This window comes from Epinephelus moara, chromosome 13 (assembly GCF_006386435.1).
Source record: "Epinephelus moara isolate mb chromosome 13, YSFRI_EMoa_1.0, whole genome shotgun sequence".
Classification (NCBI taxonomy): domain Eukaryota; kingdom Metazoa; phylum Chordata; class Actinopteri; order Perciformes; family Serranidae; genus Epinephelus; species Epinephelus moara.
The window spans coordinates 16,775,692-16,800,929 of NC_065518.1; the positions used below are offsets into that span (position 1 = coordinate 16,775,692).

The 25,238-nt window shown below is 39.6% G+C and overlaps 3 protein-coding genes across 7 annotated transcripts in view; all 3 read left to right on the forward strand.

Moving 5' to 3' along the window:
* LOC126399634 (ATP-citrate synthase-like) overlaps positions 1-4,314 on the forward strand; it is a 34,233-nt gene extending 29,919 nt beyond the window's left edge. For all 3 annotated transcript variants that reach the window (XM_050059736.1, XM_050059737.1, XM_050059738.1), the window contains 3 exons: positions 856-938; positions 2,794-2,870; positions 2,953-4,314. In XM_050059736.1, coding sequence (XP_049915693.1) covers positions 856-938; positions 2,794-2,870; positions 2,953-3,047 — 255 coding nt within the window. In that variant the 3' untranslated portion in view covers positions 3,048-4,314. The remainder of the gene's footprint in view (positions 1-855; positions 939-2,793; positions 2,871-2,952) is intronic.
* Positions 4,315-6,740: 2,426 nt separating this feature from the next.
* klhl11 (kelch-like family member 11) lies at positions 6,741-13,645 on the forward strand. Of its 2 annotated transcripts, XM_050060496.1 has the most exons (3): positions 6,741-6,847; positions 6,933-7,407; positions 10,766-13,645. In XM_050060496.1, the coding sequence occupies exons 2-3, from the start codon at positions 6,974-6,976 to the stop codon at positions 12,348-12,350; spliced, it is 2,019 nt and encodes a 672-aa protein (XP_049916453.1). In that variant the 5' UTR covers positions 6,741-6,847; positions 6,933-6,973; the 3' UTR covers positions 12,351-13,645. The 2 variants fall into 2 exon arrangements, with proteins under 2 accessions (XP_049916453.1, XP_049916452.1); XM_050060495.1 differs by having other exon boundaries at positions 6,752-7,407.
* Positions 13,646-16,478: 2,833 nt separating this feature from the next.
* The window catches only part of LOC126399564 (7-methylguanosine phosphate-specific 5'-nucleotidase-like), a 17,387-nt gene continuing 8,627 nt past the window's right edge, over positions 16,479-25,238 (forward strand). The window contains exons 1-8 of one of the 2 annotated variants that reach the window (XM_050059615.1): positions 16,479-16,680; positions 17,429-17,503; positions 17,887-17,985; positions 18,889-18,958; positions 19,185-19,231; positions 19,911-19,996; positions 20,234-20,323; positions 22,118-22,280. In XM_050059615.1, coding sequence (XP_049915572.1) covers positions 16,678-16,680; positions 17,429-17,503; positions 17,887-17,985; positions 18,889-18,958; positions 19,185-19,231; positions 19,911-19,996; positions 20,234-20,323; positions 22,118-22,280 — 633 coding nt within the window. In that variant the 5' untranslated portion in view covers positions 16,479-16,677. Of the gene's footprint in view, positions 16,681-17,422; positions 17,504-17,886; positions 17,986-18,888; positions 18,959-19,184; positions 19,232-19,910; positions 19,997-20,233; positions 20,324-22,117; positions 22,281-25,238 lie in introns of those variants that run through there. The other variant, XM_050059614.1, reaches the window with a different exon arrangement.

A 25,238-nucleotide genomic window follows, 5' to 3' on the forward strand; every position in this document is an offset into this window, starting at 1 on the left:
TATTGATACCAGTGCAATGATCAATTCGGCTAAAGTTCAGGGTTTTTTTTGGTCGATTCCCGTATTCCCAATCAATTCTCTGTGTGGAATACAGAAGGCCTATGCAGGTTTTCAGCATTGACTGTTGGCAAGTGTTTTATTATCTCATCTCAAATAGATGAAATGACAGCGTTTGTTTTCATTTAGGTTTTCACAGTCAAAGAAGAAATCTATTAAGCCTGTCTGTGAGGCACTGATGTTGCTACAACAGGATATTTACCCTCAGCAACAGATGTGCTGCTTGGTTGGGAAGCAGTGACACTTGTGCAAATACATGTGTCAAATACATGGCATTCCTGGAATATAGGCCCATGTTGTCTAGAAAGATGAAATTAGCATTTTCCAGACATTACAAGCAGCACTGTTGTTTACTTTCTCATAAATTGAAGCCACACTTTGGACTGTTTCTTCCTCATTGACATGACTCCTTGTTGTTTCAAGCAGCATAGATAGAGATATGAGCTTGACGTCACTGTTTTGCGCAGCTGTCAGAAAAACATGCCGGCATCAATAAAAGGAATCGATAAGCTCAGGGTTCTCGATTCCTATCCCTTCTTGAGAAAGCAAAATCTATTGAAATCAAATAGTCCTGAGGGACAGGTGTGGCAGAAAAGACACCATCTGGACAGTGAAATAAGTAAAGGACACTACTTCGTGTTCAGATCTTCCAGTTAGATCATTTTAGTGACAAACGCACAACATTTTAATGTGACATCTTTCGACTGTTTCTCCTTTTCCTGTTAAACTGGGCAAGTTGTCTGGTGTACTCATACTCCTCTGACATTTAGATAAATTGACTTCCTGTCTTATTTTCAGAAACCCAACCTGATCCTCAACGTAGACGGTTTTATTGGCGTCGCCTTTGTGGACCTGCTGAGGACGTGTGGTGGCTTCACGCGGTAAGAACATCAAATTACATAACATATGTAATATTATTACAACAACAGTGTTTTACTATATTGGCATTCATTATTTATTATTCATTAGCTTCCACTTTTCAGTTCCTACAAAAGGAGTTATAGCTGTTTACAAATACGTAAGGCGTTTTCGGACCAGCTGACTTCACTACAAGCTGATTGGCTGTAGAAACAGGTGATTTGCTTTACGCTCTAAAACCAGCTGCTGGGGATTTGACCAGCTGAGTTGCAGGTGACACCATCAGCCTATTTGAGTCGAGCTCAGACGACCAGTTCACACCGCTGCAACTTTTCTCTGCAACTTTCTAAAATGGTTACGTCTCGTCGCGAATCTTGTCTCAACTGGGCCTAAAATTGGCGGTTGCTGGTGCTGCGTTGACTCATGTGTTTGACGGATCACAGCACACTTGCGTTGCTCATGGTTCCTTTTGTGCCACCAGAATACCTTTGCTGGAATAGGAGCTACGAAACCCTCTTCAAAACAGCGTTCTAAGAACTAGTAAGAACTTGTTCCTAGCTCTTGCAGTAACACTTTACTTGAAGGTATCTACATAAGAGTGACATGACACTGTCATAACTATGACATGACACGGTCATGAACCTGTCATGAACATTATGTACATGTCATAAACGTTTATGACTGCTGTCATTAAGTGTCATTCGGTCTTTGTAATGACAAGTTGACATTTTTTGGGTTGTCTTGATTATGACAAGTTGACATTAATCAAAGTGACATTACCAGAAGTTGTCTTTGTGTGACATTACCAGAAGTTGTCTTTGTCATGACAAGTTGACATTAAATTTGTTTGGGATGTCATTATTATGACAAGTTGACATTAACCAGGATGACATTACCAGTTTGTCATAACAGTATTTATCATTATATCAACTTGTCATAAACACAAAAAGAGGTGCATTTCTTGTTAATGTCAAGAACTTGTCATAAACACAAAAAGAGGTGCATTTCTTGTTAATGTCAAGTTGTTATGACAAAGACAAATTCTGGTAATGTCACTTTGATTAATGTCAAGTTGTCATAATCAAGACAACCCAAACAATGTCAACTTGTCATTACAAAAACCGAATGACACTTAATGACAGCGGTCATAAACGTTTATAACATGTACTTAATGTTCATGACAGGTTCAAGAAATGCACCTCTTTTTGTGTTTATGACAAGGTGACAATGATAAATATTGTTATGACAAACTGGTAATGTCATCCTGGTTAATGTCAAGTTGTCATAATAAGGACATCCCAAACAAATTTAATGTCAGCTTGTCATGACAAAGACAACTTCTGGTAATGTCACTTTGATTAATGTCAAGTTGTCATAAGCAAAACAACCCAAATAGTGTCAACTTGTCATTACAAAAACTGAATGAGACTTAATGACAGCAGTCATAAACGTTTATGACATGTACATAATGTTTATGACAAGTTCAGGACAGTGTCATGTCATAGTTATGACAGTGTCATGTCACCTTTATGTAGATACCTTCAAGTAAAGTGTTACCTCTCTTGCAGTGCGGACACAATAAAAAGGGGGATTCTTAGAAATATGAAAAAGATTCACTGGTCCGAAAACGCCTATTAAGTAACACTTATGTGCTTACAAATTCATTGCAGTGTGTTGAGAAAAACAAAATCCCTGTTTTAATGTATTAATGACATTATTATCTTGTGAATTCAGAAAAACATATTATGCTTTTGTATGTTATAAACACTTTATTCAGTTAAAATATTTGGATGCCAAAAGTGCATTGCCTGTTTTCTGTGTTGATGGCGAGCACACTATCCAGTATTGTCTCTCACATGAATGTTGAACTGGTTCCAGAGATGAGGCTGACGAGTTTGTGGAGATCGGTGCACTAAATGGGATCTTTGTCCTCGGCCGCAGTATGGGCTTTATCGGTGAGTGCCACTCAGACAGAACCATGACACTAAGTTCAAAGTACCAAAACAAGACACCTAACTAGTGTGTGTCTCACATCAGGGCATTACCTGGACCAGAAGAGGCTGAAACAGGGTCTGTACCGCCATCCCTGGGACGACATCTCCTACGTGCTTCCTGAGCATATGTCCATGTAATCCCCACAGGGAGAGACGCTCTTCCAGATGTGTCAGGCAGCATTACACATCTCACTTAACGTATTTGTACACTCTGGTTGTGACAACAGCGGCCTTGGGGAAAACTGAGCAGGGTGATTGTGGAAAATGAAAGTACTGTCTGGCTGAGGGATCTGGTAGAAGTTTTTTGATGTAGTTTTTCACGGAGAAAAAGGGGAAGAATACTTGTAGATTTAGTTTTTGTCTAATTATTAAAAGTCTTGAGATGTAACTTATTCAGTTTTGACCACAGACCCAAAGCAATGTAAACTACAGCAGCTGCAGAAGCACAAAATAAATTGGTACTTAACAAAAAAAGGGCAGAATTTAAAGCACATTTCACTGCTGTGTAGCGCAGTCTGCTGAGGTAACAGCTGCAGATGTCAAATCTATTTAAACTCAGTAATACAAAAATATGCCTTTTCTTCATACGACTCGCAAAAAATAATAAAAATTGATTACTTTAATCAGCATTTGCCTGTTTTCGGCTCCAAGAAAGTGTGCTTAATTATACTTTTCTGGCTTTCTGAGTATCGCACCTTAGTTCAAACACTAGCAAACCATGTCTTTCCCCAAGTTACACTCCCTCTGGAAAGTTCTTCGTCATCACGAGATAAACCAAAGTTATTTTTGGGAATTTGTTGTCTTTGTTAAAAGTAAAAAAAGGGTCCCAGGGTTGATGTTACAGAGCTTATCTAGATGTATTGAAAAGGAGGCATTGTCATATGATGAAGGAATTAAACAAGTTTCACTCCACTATTGCCTTTCCTGGAACAACCCTGGTTGTAAACCGGTGGTTGAATTTCATCAGCTACTGTAAATTAGATGCAGATTTGAGGTGTTCAAGTCTTTCGCACTGGGTGTGATGGATCAAACTACTTGTGTTGCTCTTCTGTCAGAACACGGGAAAATGTAGAGGCTGCTTCATGAATGAGCCCTGTGAGTCTTTAAAAGCATCTTGTGGCGAGGGACCATGAAAGCAGTTTGCTTCACTTTGGGGAAATTATTGCACGTAACACAGTTAATAATAAAAATAATAAAACGACTCTGTAATAGAATCGTTCGACTTTCACTGGGGACTTGACACCAACTCAAAACGCTTCGTAACCGCCCACTGTACGGCCTGCTGTGTTTCATCTATGTTTTGCTGTTTTTATTTAAATGTGAAAAAAATGCTTTGTTTTTTTGTAATATGCTGTCATATAGTATAATAATAATAATAATAAAGAACTTATTGTTTTACTTTTCATTTTGTGCGTAATGTCTAAATCTGTTGTAGGTGAAGAAGCGTGATCTGTGAAGAGAGGTGACGAGCCTAAAACAAGTCCTGTGACGGCCGTTATTACACCACCACCACCCCCCCCCCCCCAATTGCCCTTTCGTAGAATAGTTATGAGGGGTTGGTTCAGTCTTTCACTTCAGTTTAGGACTAAATGTCACACTCCCTGATGCACATACGTGTGGGGGTCCGAGTGGGAGCCAAAGGGTTAGATGGATGGAAAAGTAGGAAAGAGTGAAGTGGACTTTGCCACACCGGGACATACACTCTACCCTCCCCCCACTCCCACATTTGATGGGGGAAGAGAGAAGGAACTAAGGGGAGAAAAACTTGCCTAACTTTAATCGAGGTGGAGTTTAACAGGCCAATTGTTGCATATACCTGTAATTGTGGGAGGTGAAGTTGGTGGTGGCATCACTTACTCCCTCGTACCCTCAGTATTTAGCAGGAAAATGATTGCTTATAAATGATTTGGTCTATGATTCAAGAGCCATCACCAAGGTCAAATGAACATGGGGGTTATTTTGAGTCGAGAGCAAAAGTACTGTAAGGACTTAAAAGAATACTTTATCTTCAACATTTTAATATCAGTTACTTCGTTTTTTTTTTCAGAAACCAAATCAGGTGAACATTCCTCATAGATTGAAGTCAAGGGAGGCCATGTTTAACCCTCTGGAGACCACGGATGCGCCGGTGTGTCCAAATCACATGACTGATTTAAGATGACGTAGCAGCGAGACGCGGCCTCGTAGAGTCTCGGTTTCAACTTGTGTCGAAAATGCGAACTTCAAACTATATACCAAACCAGACTAATGATAAATAATTTAGGCCATGCTTTTTCCTGAATATTGGTGCAGTGACAAACGGTAAAAATGGGCTTTTCTAACAAAGTGCTTGCAAGCAAAAAAACTTGACACCTCCTTTCCTATTGGTGGTGTTTTTGTGTGATTTTAGGTCCAATGTGTTAATACAGTTTGTCAAAATGAAAAAATAACCATAAAGTCACACAGGTGAGGTTGTGCTGAAAAAAATGACACCAAACAAGGCAAGGTAAACAGTTTTTTAAAGGTGTAGTCTAAAGCATTTAAACCCTTGACCACAAAGGGTTAACACCAGTAAAACTATATCGTAAAATCTGCTTACAAACCCACAGCTCATGCAGTATATTCCAAGTCTTATTAGTTCGTTTGCTCAATGATCCCAAACAGAAGCATTTTTTGCTAAAACATTAAAATACTAGAGCACTCAGAGAGCGCAGACCTCTGCCAAGCAGCTTGGATTTCCCGCCATTTTATTATTTTATCCACTTCGCTTCAACCGATCACCACCAAAATTTTATCATCTGTTCCTTGTCCCTTTATCAACCTTCCCTGAAAATTTCATCAAAATCCGTTCAGAACTTTTCAAGTTATTTTGCAGACAAACAAACGCCGGCGAAAACATAACCTTGGCGGAGGTAATAAAACACTTCCACCTGTGAGTGGGGTGCTCTGCGTGCTTGAGAACACCTGGGCCTAATAAGCTCCACTTGAGCAGAGCATACGACTGGATACAGTAGACTTCTTGGATTGTACTGCATGAGTGTCGTAGCAATTTTAGCCGATCTGCTTGGGAGTCAGCAAACAACACTGAATAGCTTTGTGCACGAGAGTTTATTCTCTATAGAGAAGGTGCAACCTTCCCAGAACAGGGCATCCTTATACGTTTACTCAGACAACAAGATGATGGGAAATCAGTCATAGCTTTCTCAGGCTTTCCTGATTTGATTATGTTCTCTTGATTACATCAGAGGAGCATACCTGTTGCAATCATGTTAGGTTATCGGCTTATCTGTCAGTCAATTCGTGAAGAATGTTTGCCCTTTTTGTATTCTCCGTTCACTCCGGAGACATGCAAGAAACACCCAAGTTTTCTTCCCAGTTTATGGTAACATGCAGTGAGCAATTGATATACAAATTGCCATTTGACAGGTAAAGTGTTCCTTTAAAACTGCTCAAAAAAGCAGAAGCTGAAATTTGCACATACTGTATTTTATTGTTGATCATTGTTTGTCAGCTAAGATGTGTATTCCTTTAGGTTTTCCATTAGCTCTTCTTGTTTTTAATAAATACAATATCTATAATAATATATCAAATACATATAAATATAATAATATTATTTTGGGGTGGGGTGGCTTGCACAGGGAGCTGAATTTTCTAGCTCCAGCACTGGATGCAACAGCACAACTGCACATCACCAGCAGTTACATCAGTCGCAATGCGCATGCGCGAAAGCGGCGCATCCCTTCAACAAAGTTTAATTTCCCTCAAAATAAAGACGTGTTAATGCGTCAAAGCAACGTCAAAAAATCGATAACATGTCCGCCTTCCCTATATATGCGCCCGGACTGTTAATGTCAAGTGTGGCTGTAGATACCAGCCTGAATGTGTGAGCCTCCCGTTCACTCTCCAGCTGTGATCCACTACGTTTAAAGACGGAAGTGAGCACTCCTGTTCCCGACCAGGTCCGTGAAAGCTGCGCATGCATGTCAGTTTTTGAATGTTTATTTACGTGTGTTATTTATGCCTACGAGTTCTTCCCGAAGATAGTTCAGAGCCTTCATTTGCCTCTGAGTCTATCCCGCTGCGGTATGGCAGCGGCGGCAGAAGCGGCGGAGGACCGGAGCGGCGGAGCGCTAACAGGTGACGGGGAACCTGAGGAGGCCGAGGAGTTCACCTGCTCGGCCTACTGCTCGGAGCTCTCCCGGCGGCAGAACGAGCAGAGGAAGTCGGGGCTGTTCTGCGACGTGACGCTGGTGTTCAGCTCCGGCAGGGTGTCAGAGGAGAAGAGGGTCCAGACCTTATCCGCCCACCGCTCGGTGCTGTCCGCCGCGTCGCAGTACTTCACGCTGCTGCTGGGCGGACAGTACTCAGAGTCCGTGTCGGGACGAGTGGAGCTCAGAGAGTGGAGCTCACCTGCGGGGCCAGACCCGGACACCGTGGAGGGTGTCATACAGTTCATGTACACAGGACAGATCAGAGTCACCACTGCTAATGTGCATGAGGTGTTGGAACTTGCTGACAGGTAAATTATTTTCACACCATACATCAGAATATGAACATTATCTCCCCACTTCCTCATACACGGAAGTGTTGGACAGTTGTCCTACAGGTTTTTGCTCCGACAGGTAAAGAGCCACGCCTTGTCAGTGTCCTCATTACACCAGTAAGTGTGACTTGTTTTAGTTTACACACCTGAGGAGCTTGACACCTCATGTTAGAGAATTTATTTAAGTAAAGTAGTCAGCAAAGAGCTTTTGACATGTATACAGGCCCAATTATCAGCCAAAGGCCTTCACTCAGGGGCGCCTGCAAGAGGGGGCCATGGCCCCTCTGACACTATTGGTCCCACCTTGCAAAAAGAATTGACCTTTTGCTAATTGACCCTACGCATTGTCGCCTACGCCATTATGAGCATTTATACTTGTGCGGTGGTGTGTCTGTGTCACTCTACAGTTACACCTCCAAAACACTAGTCGGCAGCGGAGGTTTCTCTGAAGTGCTGTAAAGTTTAGTTGATTCAAAACACACATTAAACATGGCTTAATAGCAAAGATTTCAAACACAACTACACAAATCCACCTCATTATAACTCACAGCATTCACAGACAAAGCGCTTGTCCTTATCTGGACACATTTCCCCCACAAATACAACATGCTAATGTTAATAGCACAAGCCTATGGCATTTTACCTGGTATAAATTAGCCTAGCAGCTAGCGACCTTCCCTTCTTCTCATATAGAACCAGGGACTAGAACAACATTTAACAAAGGTAACGGTACATAGTTTGGCTCTGTAACAACTCACACGATTCACTGACAAAACAACTGTCTTATACTAAACACGTTTTCCAAACAAACATAACATGCTAACGTTATTAGCACAAGCCTATGGCATTTTACATTGTATTAATTAGCCTAGCAGCAAGTGACCTCTTCCTCTACCCATATAAAGCCAGGGACAACAGTAACCTTTAACAAAGGTAACGTTACAAAATTAGGCTCCATTATAACTCACAAGATTCATCAACAAAACAACTGTCCCATACCAAACTAGCCAAATTAACCTAGCGACGAGCGACGATTTCCCCTTCTTATATAAAGCCAGGATACATCCCGAATCTTGCAGGCAGTGAACGAGTCCTGCTGCCAGGGAGATGACTCTGTGCTAAAGTCCTTGGTGGAAATCGTAGACACAGCACCCAATTTCCTGAGACCCATATCTACAGCTGCAACTAGTAATTATTTTCATTATTATTTTCATCATTAATTAATCTATAAAATGGCAAGAACAGCAAAACTATTACCAGAGTGAATCACTGGGATTAGATGTGGTTCATTTTGCTAGTTATGCATTATGTTTGTTTGCTGTTACGTACCTTACACACCCATGGTACGCCCAATTCGACCTGTTTTGAGGACTGATTAGGGTGTGCCAGCCACAAAACTCCCAAAATATTTGTTTTGGGGAATAAAAATAGAACTTTAGAAAAGCAGTGGAAATACTAAAGTTAACGACGACTCAATTCCATATAGCTGATTCAGTGTCAGGATCCTGGTGTAGTGCATGCTGACTCACTGTCTCTCTGTCATGGCTCACTGGGACACTTGTTAATATTACTAGTAACACCTTTGCTTTCACTGCTGTGAGTCAAAATGTGTGATGTTAAAAAGGCTTACTATGCACTGTTCATCATTGATCCTCATTGCATTTAATAGATTAAAATATTTGATTGCATCATCAAGACATGGTTACGGTAAGGGTTGCGGTGACCTATGTGTATGAAAAACTTTAGGTAGCTGCCACATGTGGCCCCAAAAGTACATGCTGTGTGGTAGGGGAGTACAAGCACTAAAGAAGTTAGATATTTTTTGCAACCTAAGTAAAAACACTGACAAGTGCAAGTCAAAGTGCGCTACATAACTCTGGAGAAGGATAGTTGATTGTTGAATCTCTTGGTGGTTCGGTTTGACTACCAACCCAAAGTGTTGGTATTTAGGGACTGCCCATAGTTCTGACAGCCTAAAGTTCGGAAGACCAGTTAGTCTAAAAAATGTTCCATTGGATCAAAGGCCCATTTCTCCGACAGCCTGTTATCCCAAAAACAAACACCCATTGCTCCGAAGTCTCGTTTCTCTATGGTACTCATTCCCTGCAGTTGGACAACCCAATCACCAGAAAAAATTGTTGGCATTGTACATTTCTGTGAATCATGGATTTATATTTGTCAACAAAGCTGTGGTGAAGGTGTGGTTTGGTTTAGACACTAAAACTACTTGGTAGAGGTTAGGGAAAGATCATGTTTTGGCTTAAAAGAAAGGACGGCAGACGAAATACCTGCACACCAGTGTAACTGTGCTAGAAAGCCACAAAACGGTCCACAGGCTGAGATCAATGCGAAAATAGTCAAATTATTCAAGACATCCAGGCACAAAAAAGGTGCTCAGAGTGCAAAAAATAATAACGACTGAATACAAACAGCAGCAAACATTTCAGTCTTTGACTTCCATCAGTGCACTGATGACAGCAGACAGTTACATTGGTGTGTGGATATCTCCTCTGCCATACTCTCTTGTTTGTCTACTGTACGGACGCACCCAAGACAAACTTTTTTGTCTCGCAGCAGCCCTAAAACTTGGCTTAAAAGACCCATACTTGGTGGTTGTTGGAAAAGCAGGAATGGGTCGGTGAAAAACAGCTGGGTTCCGTGGCTCAAATACTGCTGTGAAACACCACGAAGGGTCAGTAAAAACGCCCGGTATCGGTGGCTCAAACACCACTAAGAAGCGCCACGAAGGTTCGGCAAGAGCACCCCAGATCAGAGGCTCAAACGCTGCTGGGAAAATTAAGACTTACTGAAGGGAGTGTGTATTTTTGAAGAAACTGGCCTGCGGAGCAATGGGTGTTTGTTTTTGGGATAACACGCTGTTGGAGAAATGGACTTCTTGTCCAGAGGGCCATGGTTTTGACAAATGGGGCTTCAGAATTTTAGGCCATCGCAACAATGGCATGGCACCCAGTACTTGACGACCCTGGAATGAGATTCTGCAATTGTCTATCTTTCTTTTCTTCGTTACACACAGAACCTTTAAGGTTAGAGAAGCATGCAAAAACACAGAGGTGAAACACTACAGTACGTAAAAGGTTTTCTAGCAGACAGAGTGTCTTGGTTTCCTGTGGGAATCCATGTTCTACACAGTTTTTGGACAGAATATGACTTTTTATTTTAGATAGTGAGGGATGACTAATATTTCAGTGAACTGTTGGCAGGCTTTTGTTCCATCTACTTTTACTGCTTAGTTCATCCTGTCTGAACATCTCATCTTGTCCAAACTTCTCTTTTTATTTATTACTGGTCTGATAATTAAAACTTGTTCACACAGGTTCCTGTTGGCGCAGCTGAAGAGCTTCTGCGGAGAGTTTCTGATGAAGAAGCTGAACCTTTCCAACTGTGTAGCAGTGCACAGCCTCGCCCACATGTACACCCTGGACCAGCTGGCCCAGGGAGCCGCCAAGATGATTAGGAGAAACTTCCACAAAATTATCCGCCATGAGGAGTTCTTGACACTGCCTTTTCATTTGGTGCGGGACTGGCTGTCAGACTCAGGAATCACTGTGGATTCTGAACAGGAGTTGTTCGAGGCCATAGTGAAATGGGTGAACCAAAACACAGAGGAGAGAGAGACGCATTTTGAGGCGCTGTTCAGACTTATAAGGCTGCCTCAGATTGCTCCAACCTACCTGACACGGGTGGTGAGGAAGGAGCCCTTAGTGGCAGACAGTGCAGCTTGTCAGCAGCTGGTGTCTGAAGCCCTTGAGGTCCACGCCGTGCACTTTGAGAACCTCAAATCAGTTGATTTAGAGCTCTCTGCCTCCAACATGGCGGCAACCCAGCCTCGCCTCGGCCAGAACATGGATGTTATCATGGTGGTGGGTGGTGTTTCAGAAGGTGGAGACTATTTAAGTGAGTGTGTGGGCTACTTTGTCGCTGAGGACCGTTGGGTGAACCTGCCACACATTCACAACCACCTTGACGGACACGCCATCGCAGTCACTGACAGCCATATTTACGTGGCAGGCTCAATGGAGCCAGGCTTCGCCAAGACGGTGGAGCGCTTCAACCCCAACCTTAACACCTGGGAGCAGGTCAGCAGCCTGACCACCCGCAAGCACTCCTTTGGCCTCACGTGTGTCAAAGACTTGCTCTACAGCATCGGTGGTCATGGCAACTTCAGTCCAGGCTTTAAAGATGTCACTGTGTACGAAGCTGAGCAGGACGAGTGGCACAATCTCGAGCCGGCGCCGAAGATATTACGAGATGTGAAAACAATAAGCGTGGAGAACCGCTACATATACGTGATGGCCAGGACTCCTGTAGACATGGACAATGACGATGGACTGAGCACTGTGACCTCCTGCTACGACACAGAGAGTCACAAGTGGCAGGAAGTGGACTCCTTACCGCTCATTGATAATTACTGCAGTTTTCAAATGGCTGTCGCACACACCAACTTCTACCACACAGCCTCCTGTTGCGCTAAGAGCTACAAGATAACAGCTGAGGCAGCTCAGCAGAAAATAAGCAGAAACATCTCTGATGAAATCCTCGACAGCCTCCCCCCAGAGGTCCTCAGCATGGAGGGCGCTGCTGTCTGCTACCTGGGTGAAGACATATTCATCATTGGCGGGTGGAGGAACTGCAACAACATGGACAAGCAGTACCGCAAGGAGGCCTACCGTTACTGCGCTGAGAGGAAGCGCTGGATGCTGCTGCCGCCTATACCCCAGCCACGCTGCCGAGCCGCAGCCTGCCACGTTCGCATCCCGTACCATTACCTACACGGCTGCCAGCACTACCCCATGCCCCAGAACCTGGCTCGCCAGCGAGACCGCATGCAGCAGATGCAGCAGCTCCATCGCCGCACGCTCACTCTGCGCAGACAGCTGCAGTCTCAGATCGAATGCTGAGAGCCTCGAATTGTCTGCACTTAAAGCCGGAGTGTGGAACTTTTGTCTGTCCTCTCAGGGAGTGAGAGAAGTTACACAAACACTGCCATCATGTGTTTATGACCTATGCCTGCAGTTGAGCTCGCCACATCTCCCCCGCCCCCAGGAGCACCCTCCTCAAGTCTTTCTTGCCTTCTTTAATCCTTCCTTTGAACTCTTTTTTTCCTGGAGCATCCACACCAGACACTTTTCTTCAGATCTGGCACCACAGCTTCTGCCATACCTCTAACTGCTGCTCTTTTGCTATGGTCTCTCTCTCCACTTCCTGTCCCCTTTAGTTTTGGCTTGTTGACATAAAACAGTGTCGTACAGTTGCAACAGACACCAGACAACACAACTCCGGTATGCTGCAAAATTCAGAGGGCTGCATGACATGCCATTAAAAAAAAATGCGATATGAGTTGCAGTTTCAGTGGGTAAACAGTAATTTATGCAATTAATTTTCACTGGAAAAAAAATACGATGATGATGTGATTTTTTTTTCTGGGGTCTGTACCAAACATGCATGTTCCCTTATGTCTGGAATATGATTTATGGGCCGGGTCATCGCTCATTGTAATGGTATGTTAAGATACATTTTACCTTTGTCGAAAAATTGCAGTTCCTGCGATTCAGATATTGTTCTTGGCCATATTGAAATTTCAATAGCATTTGTTAGTTTAGTTGTGCAGCCTCACAGAGAGCTTTCCCTGTCCACGATAGGCTTAATCAGCACTGTGTGAACTCGTTTGGCAAAGGTGTAAATATAATGGACGTTTGTTTGTACGTAAAAGTCCTTCACTTCAGGGTTAATCTGCTGATAAATGGGTTGTTTCTACCGCAAGACATGTATCTTATTTTATTGCCTTGTCTGCATGGGTTTACCTGGAGCTGGTTTGCACGAAACCAGTTTGAACTACTGGTGTTTGCTGCTCTGTGCACCAACTAGGTCCAGTGGGAGTTAGCTAGTGGCTCTGCTTATTTCAATCAGGAGAGACTTGTCTTTCATGGAAAAAATGTGGAAAGTCTTTGGTGATTAGACCTCATCAAGATGGTATATATTAAAGGAGAGTGATGAATCCGTAGTCGAATAGGGAACCCCCTGGGGTCTAGGCGCTGGTGGTGGAAGAGGTATTGAAGACGAGATGAGAGGAAGATGGAGAAGTGCTGACGATCTGGATGAGTAGAGGGATGAGTTTGTTGAGCTCGTCCTGGACTCTGGATACGATGGCTGGAGGTGAATGGGGTGAAAGAGGGTGCGACAGTTTTGCCTAAAATGACCACTGACAGCAACACCTGATCGGCTGATAGAGATCGTGGTGAAGTTTGATTGGATAACTTAAAGAACAAACACCCATAGTCAGCTGATTAGAGGAAGCAGTGGGAGTGGGATGGAGAGAATTGTGAAGAAAGTCTTCCTGATTGAACTTCAGCCTTTAATGGGTATTGGGCTGTCGCAAGCAAAATTAACTGTTACTGACATCCCTATCAGTTAGACATGCAAACAGATGATCAGTCTTACATTATACTTTCGGCCTTACATGATTAGCTTATGCCTTACTTTTATTCTGCTAGTAAATGAAACTGTGATTCGATGGTTAATCTCACTGCTGAGCAACTTAGCTTTTTATATGTGGTCTGTGTTAAAACCTAAAGATGTCAACATGTGTTGTGGTTTGATTATAAGATAGAATATAACTAAGACAGTTATCAGTGACAACATGTAAATGTAAATGATGTCTACGTTTATTGTGATGTGAGTTAGTAGGAAATTAAGTGTGTGGATGACGAACTTGCTGCAACAACCGGCTGAGCTTTAACTTTTTACTCCTCTCGCTGCTTGCATCTAATTTCTCTTCTACCTCCAGTTTCCCATCATGCTCTTTTGCACTTGTAAGGATTGAAATATCTTAATGTTGATTGTGTGTAGTGTATATGTCGTGTGTGTGCCCCACTTGAAACAGACAATCATATATCAGAGTATTTGTAGCAAGAGTTTAGTGTTGAGCAAAGCACATATTGGGGGAGAGGGTGTTGATTACATGTTTCCCCTCATTAAAACAGTTTCTTACAGAGTGCACAACACCCTTTCTCATTCCTGTGGATGTGTTTAAATGTGTGTGATTTATTATGTCTTAAATATTTCAGCTGGTCAAAACTTGCTTTATTTAATTTCCCATGTTGTTGCGTAGCTTAAGAGATAGGCCACCATGATAATGATGAGACGTACATTTTGGCAAAAGAAGCTTTATTCTCTTCGGCATTGTGGTGTTATTTTGTTTGTTGGCTTATTCTGCCTGTGTGCATCTTGCAGACTTTACTCTGCCTCTAACTTCCTCTCACAGCACTATGAGATATGTGAAACACATTAAACCAGGAGGGTGATATGCTTCTGCGCATGGTTCTCTCCATGTTCTAAACTGTGCCATGATATTCCAGCTGTCTCTTATTAATACAGTTGAAATAATTGTATTTCCTGCACTAAAGGACCTTGAATGTTAACTTAAACATTGTACAGTGTTGCGTATTTTAAATACTCAGAGCACAGTGTTGTGTGGACCAGTCGCTGAGCTCAGTATCTCTCCATTACTGTTAAAATTGCTAGTGCCTGTGTTAACTACAGCCAAGCTCTCCACCAGTTTTCCACCAACATACTGCACACAGTGTGAATAGTATTAATTATTGAATGGGACTAATATGATCAGATACATGTGGAGTTTTTGAATTTTAAAGACTTGGTTTTAAGACACTTTTCTCATGTAAAGTGCACACGACCACAGGAGCAGAGCGGACAGCAACATAGATTTTAAATCATTGACAGTAGTGTATGAGGGTTTCAGATTTGATTTGCCTGACATATATTCAGATTTCCTGCAGCCTTGTACTGTGTTAGGTATGATGTCATTCCATTTGTATGTGCAACAGCAAGAAAGTGTACAGACATTTGAAATAAATAATGTGTAATGATATGAGTTTGTTGTCATCTATGAAGATATTTATGCATCTTTAATTTTGTCACGACGAGTTATGGTGATTTAAGAGGTCCATATAAACAGTTAGATAACAATATATAGTTTTGGAAATCATGCTAATTCAGCATTTACACTATGATGGACAAGGCTGGATTTTCAAATTAAAAGACCCCATATGGTTTACAGAAAGGGAGGGGGGCCTAGACAAAGCTGACTTTCAAAATAAAAGCACTAACTAGTAATATCAAATTTTCAATAGTTATAATAAATTTTAAAAAATAAAATTTTCCACCTACTCTACTTTAAACCTCTACTACTCGTCATGCTTTTATCTCAAGACTTCATTTAAGCTTTGAAAAGGTCACAAAATAGTTCTATTTTTTTCTACACATTTTTTGATCGCCCTCTAATTCTGCATACTTTTAGCGTCAGAAACCATTCAAATGTCAAAACCTTTATCCTCTTAAAGCATATTTATGCATTTATTCAACTATTCTACCTTTTAGATGTTTTTTTAAACTACAACTAATGTCTTATTTTAATCTTCCAAGTAATTTGGTGTCAACTTCCACTTTTGACAGTTACGCTTCCAGCTTTTCCCAGAAATGTACAATATTTCAGCTTTTAGCCTCTTTAGGTAATGCAGTTGGGCTTCAAACTCAGTTTTACAATTTAGTCTTCAGGTTTTTCAGCAATGACATACATTGCATTTGCACTTTCAGCAAGGTTTTGCAATTTCAGCTGTCAGCATTCACACATTTTCTGCAGGAAATACATTTACTAGTGTAGAGATACAGTTTAGTTTTATTACCTAGACTGCACAAAGAGCAACTAAAATATTTCTCATTGGAGCTGTAATCTATATACTGTCCTGATTATATATTTAAGCCCCTGTTTCTGAGAATTAAAAGCACATACACATTTCGCAAAGTGTTGATGGCTTATAATTGTTTTACTTTATCGTAGCTACTTTGAAGGCTGTTTCAAGATACTTTCAGTGACAAATCATTTCTGAATTTTCTTGAGAAGTAATGTGATGCAGCAGTCTGCCACAGGCCACAGCGAGAGGAAACCCCTCAGCGAAGTAGGAACCAAAGTGCGTCGGAACCTTGTGTCTATTAGGCCTCGTAGAATCGGGGGAACGCTTCAAGTGTGACAAACATTGTGTAAACAAACACCCAAACCTCCAGTCAACTGTAAACTGTATATTATTTCATTATTAACACTCTGTCATGTATTATTAAGTCCACACACCGTGTTGTTTGACGTTATGTTCCTCTAACGGTTGTTGTCAGTCGGAGTTAACGGCTCGCGGACACGTCAGTTACCGTTTGAAGATGGTGAGTTGGACCGGCCAGCTGTGCAGCGTTAGCTAATCAGTGTTGTCTCAGTAACAAAATATTGAAGTTTTAAGACGTGCATTTTAATATTTTATGACTGTGAATGGTGCAACAACGACGTTTAATGTGTTTTATAGGTTAGTGCGTAGTGAATGAAACACGGTGTGTAATTCCACTGAGTACACACAGTCAGAAACGATGCTGCACTGACAGGCAGTTAGCTTAGCAGCTAACGGATTGTTAAGTATGGCTGCAAGGTGTGAGCTATGCTAATTAGCCAGTCAGTTAAGCCTAAAGTAGGGATGGACAAAAGTGAAAAATAAAGAAAGAGCTGGAACTATTCATAAAATCTCCGAGGCGGAGCTGCACAATTTAAACCCATGTGAATAGTTTATAGTTTATTTTTCTTTAATTATATTTTTCCTTTATTATTAAAAGCTTTATTTTCCATATATGTTGCCTTATATGTCTGCTTGTAAAGACATTTTTGCACTTAACCTAAAGAATTCTCTTCTCTTATAGAAAGTTGAACTACACCAAATGAACATTCTTGTTGGAGCCATAATATAGTTTTTGTTTGTTTATTCTATCCTTATCTAAACAACTTGACTTGAATTGTAGTGACTTTTTAACAAAACAAAATGAGCACCAAATTACCATTTATATCCAGGAAAACATCTCTGAAAGATTACAAACCTGTAAACTAAAGCATAACCAACATGAGTCTTCTCCCTGGCTTTACATGCAGATATACCATGTTCCCTGGATATACACACCGGTGCGGACTGTCCTGGCAATCTGGCACCAGCTGACCAAGACTGAGGTGAGGAAGCTCTCTTGAGTAAAGACAATAAAAGTTTCAGTTCAGATAATTATGGCTTGAAGTATCTTTGCCAGCTTTAAAATATCTTAATGTGGATTTTTTTGTTTTGTTTTGTCAACTGCTGTGGTTGAGCTAGTTTGGAATACTGTCATGCCAGTATGAAATTTCAGTTGTATGACTATTTGTTCCTGTGTTGTGTGAAGTACATTTATTTTAGTTTTAGTGGTGGTTGGGTTGATTGAAAAAAAAAAATCTTAACGTACACACGCTAAAAGAAAGATGATGCCTGACTTAAGACTTTTGCTACCCTTACCTGTGAACTTGATATAAACTTAGGTGCATGTAAATAAACATGCATTGTAAGAATAAACTCTTCTGTTCAGATCCCAGAGCTGGCCAAGTGCTCGGTGCTGATGAGGGAGCGCAGCAGAGTGGAGGAGACAATCTACGCCATGCAGCGGGCAGGTGCAGGCAGCCTGCAGGTGAGTTAACTGTGCAGTATTTCATCAGAAGTAAGAATATATTCTGAGCCAGTCAGTTCTCAGATTGACCTCTTGGGAGTCAATCTGAGAACCAATGCTCACATTCAGCTAATTACATATCACTTTCATGAACAGCAGAGAAGATACTCTGTAGTGTGCAAGATTTAGACATTTAGTGACATCTAGTGGTGAGAATTGCGAAACTTTTCCTGGTTAGAATTCCTTCAGAAGGTTTTCAGTGGTCTCCTCCTCTCCTAAGCAAAGAAACCAGATGCTTTTAAATCAATAAAAACACTGAATAAAGCAGTTTCACATTCAGAAATCTGTGGTTTTCCAACACTCTGCTAACTATGGTGGCTCATACAAAAAACTCAAATGGCCCTGTTTGGAGCCGGTGTTTGATTTGTCTGTTCTGGGCTACTGTAGAAACATGGCAGTGAAACACAGTGATCTCCATGGATAAGGATTCATTCCCTATGTAGATATAAATGCCTCATTTTAAGGTAACAAAAACACAACAGTTCTTATTTTTAGGTGATTATGCACTAAAGAAAACATATTATTTTGCACCTCTGCAGATATATCGCCCTGAATCCTGCACACTGAACATTTAAAATAAAATGTTACAGGAACTGAAACAGATTTGACGACTGCACCATAGCCAGAATCTTCATACATACATAGACCTCACAAGAAGACTGATTCCTGATTACAATCTTTGTGATTTCTGTTCGTAACTGCTCAGTTTAACTACGAGTTGTTAGCCTTTATCAGTACATACAGACATGCAAATGTAAACCTTGTGCCCACAGTGTCAACTAAAGGACATTGTACTTTATGTGCTTTTGCTGAGTGACAGAGTACAGTACTGTTGTTATGTTCTAAAGAGTCATATTTCCTCAGGTAATCTCCGACTTTGATATGACGCTGACCAGGTTTGCCTACAATGGAAAGAGAGTTCCCACCACACACAGTAAGCACTTGGACTTTTTGAAAAGACTTTCTGTTTCTTGGCCAAATAGTGTTTTTTCATGATATGGTAGAGTTTGCACCTTTGCTTTATTAGATCCAAATATTTTACATGTTGACTCGCTTTGATTCTGTGCATTCTTTACTTTTTTAAATAAATTATTTGTTACTTTTTTATTGTCTTGTGCCTGTCTGATACTGTTACAAACCTGTTTTCCTTTTTCTTCCAGACATCCTGGATAACCGGTTGTTGATCGATGAAGATTCCACTAAAAAGGTTTGCTTCGGTCATTTAGTCACTAATGAATGTACAGATTGAAAGATAAGGGGTTTGTGTCATGGATGTGCTTGATGATTCAGCTAGTCGCTAATGTGTTGCTACCCTTGGTAGCCAGCAACAAAAATGTTAGGTGGTTAAACTTATAAAGTTATATTTTTTTCATGCGATAGTGTTCACCCAACAAAAATTCTAAAAGATGTATTTTTGCTAAAGAATATTGTTTTCAGTAAATGTTATTTTTTAACTTTTATTCAGTGAGTTGTTGTCATGTTTTGTAGGACGATGTGCAAGGTGCCACACATATAAGTACAGTTTGGTTATTGAAAACTGTGATTAATGATTTCAGATGGCTATTGTAATATACGCAATATTTTTTTGGACTGTGTTTAATTTCTAAGATTAAATTGTGCTCAGTTTTGACTGTTTTCTGAGTCTCTCTTACCATTTTACACCTGTAAATTGTTTCCACCACAGTAACCTTGGCTGATTGTATTTGCGCACAGTCACATTTACATATAAAAAATGTAGTTTCAGACCATGCTCGATACATTAGTGTTTGCTGCCTTGTAATTCTGCACCCATCACTGCAACACAGACCAGCAAATACATAGTGATAAATCCACTGGAGATAAGATCTGTAAATATATATTCAGTGTGTGTTGTTGGTCCATTGCAGATGCGGGAGCTGTTGAACACCTACTATCCCATAGAGATTGATGCCAGCAGGACTGCTGAAGAAAAGCTGCCTCTCATGGTGGAGTGGTAAGATGCCAACAGACTGATCTACATAATATCTGTTTTTTTATATCTACCTTTAAATCATGTTTTAAAACATACTGTGAAACTTAAGCCTGCTGTGTCGACCATTAAAACTCAGATGTGATAACATTTTAACTGTCAGTATTTGAAGCTCCAATTCATGAAAGGAGGAATAAAGAAAAGTGACTTGAACCTAAGCCTGGCTGAGATGTTGCATTTGTGTTGTGCTGCTCTTTGCAGGTGGACTAAAGTCCATGAGCTGCTGATTCAGCAGAGGATCAGGAAGGACATGCTGGCCCAGGCTGTCAAGGAGTCCAGCACTATGCTCAGGTAGGCACTGTGCTCAAATCTCCTACCAAGACCCTGGTTTCAGTGGTGGAAAGTAACTAAGTACATATGCTCGAGTAATGTACTTACAAGAATACGTCTCCTGCAAAATGACCGTTTGTTTGTCAGTTACTCTCCATATGGTACATTGAATTAGTGAAGAAAATTATCTTATTCCTGCATGCCTGAGCATTCTTGATGAATGGAAGTAAACAGGGACCAGGTTTAACAACAGCAAAACCATATAAAACCATGTATTCACAAACTCTCACGCAATTTGTGCAGTATAATCCAAGTCTTATTTATCCAGTCGTATGCTCAGTACTTCGCAAACATGTATTTTCTTCAAAACGTTACTATTTAAAATCCTTCTGCCCACGACTAGCACACCCTGAGTGTGCCTGAGCATGCATGCTGTTTGTACTGATTTAAATCCTAATGTTTTAGTGAAAATGCGTGTGTTTGGGAAGTACTGAGCACACGGCCGGATAAACGATGCTTGTGTGAGAGTTTGTAAACACATGTTTTGATATACGGTCCCTGTTCACTTCAGTTCATGAAGAATGTTTGCCTTTTTTGGATTCTTTGTTCACCGTGGAGGCATGCAGGAAAAACAAACTTTTCTCCACAAATGCAAGGTAACAGACAGAGAGCAACTGATATACAAATGGTCATTTATCAGGTGAAGTATTAGTACAAATTTTAGATAGTTGTAATTCACAGCATTTTCATTTGATGCAGTCTTGTACTTTTTAACTTCATTACATGCATCCCACAGCTTCAGTTAAAAGTTACCTTTCAGCTGGCGAATTTTAATTTTCTTTTCATCCAGTGAAAACCATTTTTCTCCAAATATGCCGTTTGTGAATTTTAATTTTTCTGATAAACTGAAGGATGACGTGTTCCTTAACGTGCTGCTCCTTTCAGCTAAATAAACTCTTTAAAACCCTCTAGCATCAGCTGGAAAATGCATCATCACAGAACTGAAAACAGAGCTGTCTTTCTGACATCATAAGAAGTTGACTTTTTCAAGATATGTGGTTCACAGAGGACAGCCACACTACAACCACATGATGATCTTATAGAATATAATGCATTGCTGCAGATTCAACCAGCCAACAGTGAGTTGTTGACAAAACCGTTGTTTTTTATTACCCAAAAAGTAAATGAAAAATTACAAACCATCGAATGAACAACCGGGCCTATAAAAGAGGTTGACATAACATAACTATACTCAATATAATAACTAAACAAGGTGTTAACTGAACAAACTGACCTCTCAAACTGACACCCGAGGCAGCAGATATAGTGGTTTAAAGATAGTGGATGGGGAAAACATTATCATATGTAGCTGTGACTTTAACCTAAGTAAGGTTTTGAATGCAGGACTTTTACTTATAGTGAGGTATTTTCACAGTGTACTTTTAGTACTTTTACTGGCGTAAAGGATCTGAGTACTTTTCCCACTACTGCCTGGTTCTACAGAGAAAATTCTAAGTTTATTGTCCGCTGTCACTCACAGAGACCATTCAAAAATTGTAGAAAATGAAAACATAACAATAGTTTTATTAATTAGAATTAATGGAAAATAGTAAGTGGTGCATCAGTAAAATCAAATGTTGAACATACCATAAATTACAGCAATGTAACCTCTTGTTTTACTGTTTGACAACATATTATAAAAGAGTCTACACTTGCTCAGGATGATTCAAACTTTTCACATGCCATGTCATTTAAATGTTCTCTCAGATAGTCACTGGTTCTTCTTACGGGTGGTGTGTGGGATTTTTTTTTTAGGGACGGCTACAAAGTGTTTTTTGACTGTCTGACGGAGCAGCAGGTCCCTCTGCTGATCTTCTCGGCTGGTGTTGGAGACGTCCTGGAGGAGGTGATTCGACAGAACCACGTCTTTTATCCCAATGTCCGCATCATCTCCAACTACATGGACTTTGATCAAACTGTGAGTTTGCCCAAACTTTAAATATACCGGTGATACCAAAAGCATTTTTAAATCAGTTTATTGATGTAAAGACATGACAGTACAAAATAAAAGAATTACATCAAGCTAAGATGAAGCTAATGAAAGCAAGCATTATTACTGGTGTGGTGTTTGATACTACGTGTCATCAGAACGTCTCTTTTTGATCTCTGTTGTTCTGTTAATCACACTACAGTTAGTCTTGTTTGCTAATAGAGATGAGTGAAAACACCTTAAGGAATGGTTCAGACTCTGAAGTGATGTTGTACACCCATAGTGTGTAGAAGCAGGCATTATTACTGGTGTGCTACCGCCATGGAAACTCAGTGATGTGAGCAGCAAAACAAGTTGGAGCCACCAAAGATCAGTTAAAGTGTACACTATATTTAATATATTTTCACTGCTCTAGCTTGTCCTCAGAGTCAGACTAGTACTGCTGCTACTATGCTGTGACATTTTTTGGGCATACCAGACTATGACTTTTTTTCCCCAGCATTCTATATTATGACTTTAAAAAAATATATATATATATATTTTGTATACTATTTTCACACTTTTTTTGGCAAACTATGACAATTTTATCACATACTGTATTTTGGCATACTATACTTTAACATTTTTTATTTTTTCTCACAAACTATACTGTGACCTTTTTTGCCATACTATGACGTTTATATTAATACTACACAATGATTTTCTTTTTTTGGCATACTATACTATGACTTTTTTTTCATGATTTTTGAAGACATACTATACTATGACTTTTTTTTTCATGAATCTTGACGGCATACTATACTATGACGTTTTTTCATGATTTTGGACGACATACTATACTATGACTTTTTTTTTCATGGTTTTGGATGACATACTATACTATGATGTTTTTCATGGTTTTTGAAGAAATACTATACTGTGACATTTTTTCATAAATCTTAACGACATACTATACTATGACGTTTTTCATGGTTTTTGAAGAAATACTATACTATGACATTTTTTCATGGTGTTGACGACATACTATACTATGACATTTTTTCATGGTTTTTGACGACACTATACTGTGACGTTTTTTCATGAATCTTAACGACATACTATACTATGACGTTTTTCATGGTTTTTGAAGAAATACTATACTGTGATGTTTTTTCATGATTTTGGACGACATACTATACTATGACTTTTTTTCATGGTGTTGACATACTATACCATGACTTTTTTTGTGGTTTTTGAAGACATCCTACACTATGACGCTTTTTCATGATTTTTGACGACATACTATACTATGACTTTTTTTCATGATTCTTGACGACATACTTTATACTATGACTTTTTTTTCATGATTCTTTACGACATACTATACTATGACGTTTTTTGTGATTTTGGTTGACATACTATACTATGACGTTTTTTTTCATGATTTTTGAAGACATACTACACTATGACTTTTTTTCATGATTTTGGATGACATACTATACTATGACGTTTTTTCATGGTGTTGACGACGTACTATACTATGACGTTTTTTCGTGGTTTTTGAAGACATACTATACTATGTTTTTTCATGATTTTGGACGACATACTATTCTATGACATTTTTTCATGGTTTTTGACGACACTATACTGTGACGTTTTTTCATGAATCTTGACGACATACTATACTATGACATTTTTTCATGGTTTTTGACGACACTATACTGTGACGTTTTTTCATGAATCTTGACGACATACTATACTATGACATTTTTTCATGGTTTTTGATGACCCTATACTATGACGTTTTTTCATGATTTTGGACGACATACTATACTATGACTTTTTTTCATGATTTTTGACGACATACCATACTATGACTTTTTTTCATGGTGTTGACGACATACTATACTATGACTTTTTTTGTGGTTTTTGAAGACATACTATACTATGACGCTTTTTCATGATTTTTGACGACATACCATACTATGACTTTTTTTCATGATTTTGGATGACACACTATACTATGACATTTTTTCATGATTTTGGATGACATACTATACTATGACGTTTTTTCATGGTTTTTGAAGAAGTGCTATACTATGACGTTTTTTCAAGATTTTGGACGACATACTATACTATTACATTTTTTCATGGCTTTTGAAGAAATACTATACTATGACGTTTTTTCATGATTTTTGACCACATACTATACTATGACTTTTTTTCATGATTCTTGACGACATACTTTATACTATGACTTTGTTTTCATGATTCTTTACGACATACTATACTATGACATTTTTTCATGATTTTGGACGACGTACTATACTATGACGTTTTTTGTGATTTTGTTTGACATACTATACTATGACGTTTTTTGTGATTTTGTTTGACATACTATACTATGACATTTTTTCATGATTTTGGACGACATGCTATACTATGCCTTTTTTCATGGTGTTGACGACATACTATATACTATGACTGTTTTTCGTGGTTTTTGAAGACATACTATACCATGACGCTTTCTCATGATTTTTGACTACATACCATACTGTGCCCGTTTTTTTCATGATTTTGGATGACATACTATACTATGACATTTTTTCATGATGTTGACGACGTACTATACTATGACGTTTTTTCATGATTTTTGACCACATACTATACTATGACTTTTTTCCATGATTCTTGACGACATACTATACTATGACGTTTTTTCATTATTTTTGACCACATACTATACTATGACTTTTTTTCATGAATCTCGATGACATACTATAGTGCTATGACTTTTTTTCATGATTTTTGAAGACATACTATATTATGAAGTTTTTTCATGGCTTTTGACGACATATCATATACTATGACTTCATCTCATGATTCTTGACGACATATTATACTATGACTTTTTTTCATGATTTTAGACAATATACTATACTATGACATTTTTTCATGATTTTGGAC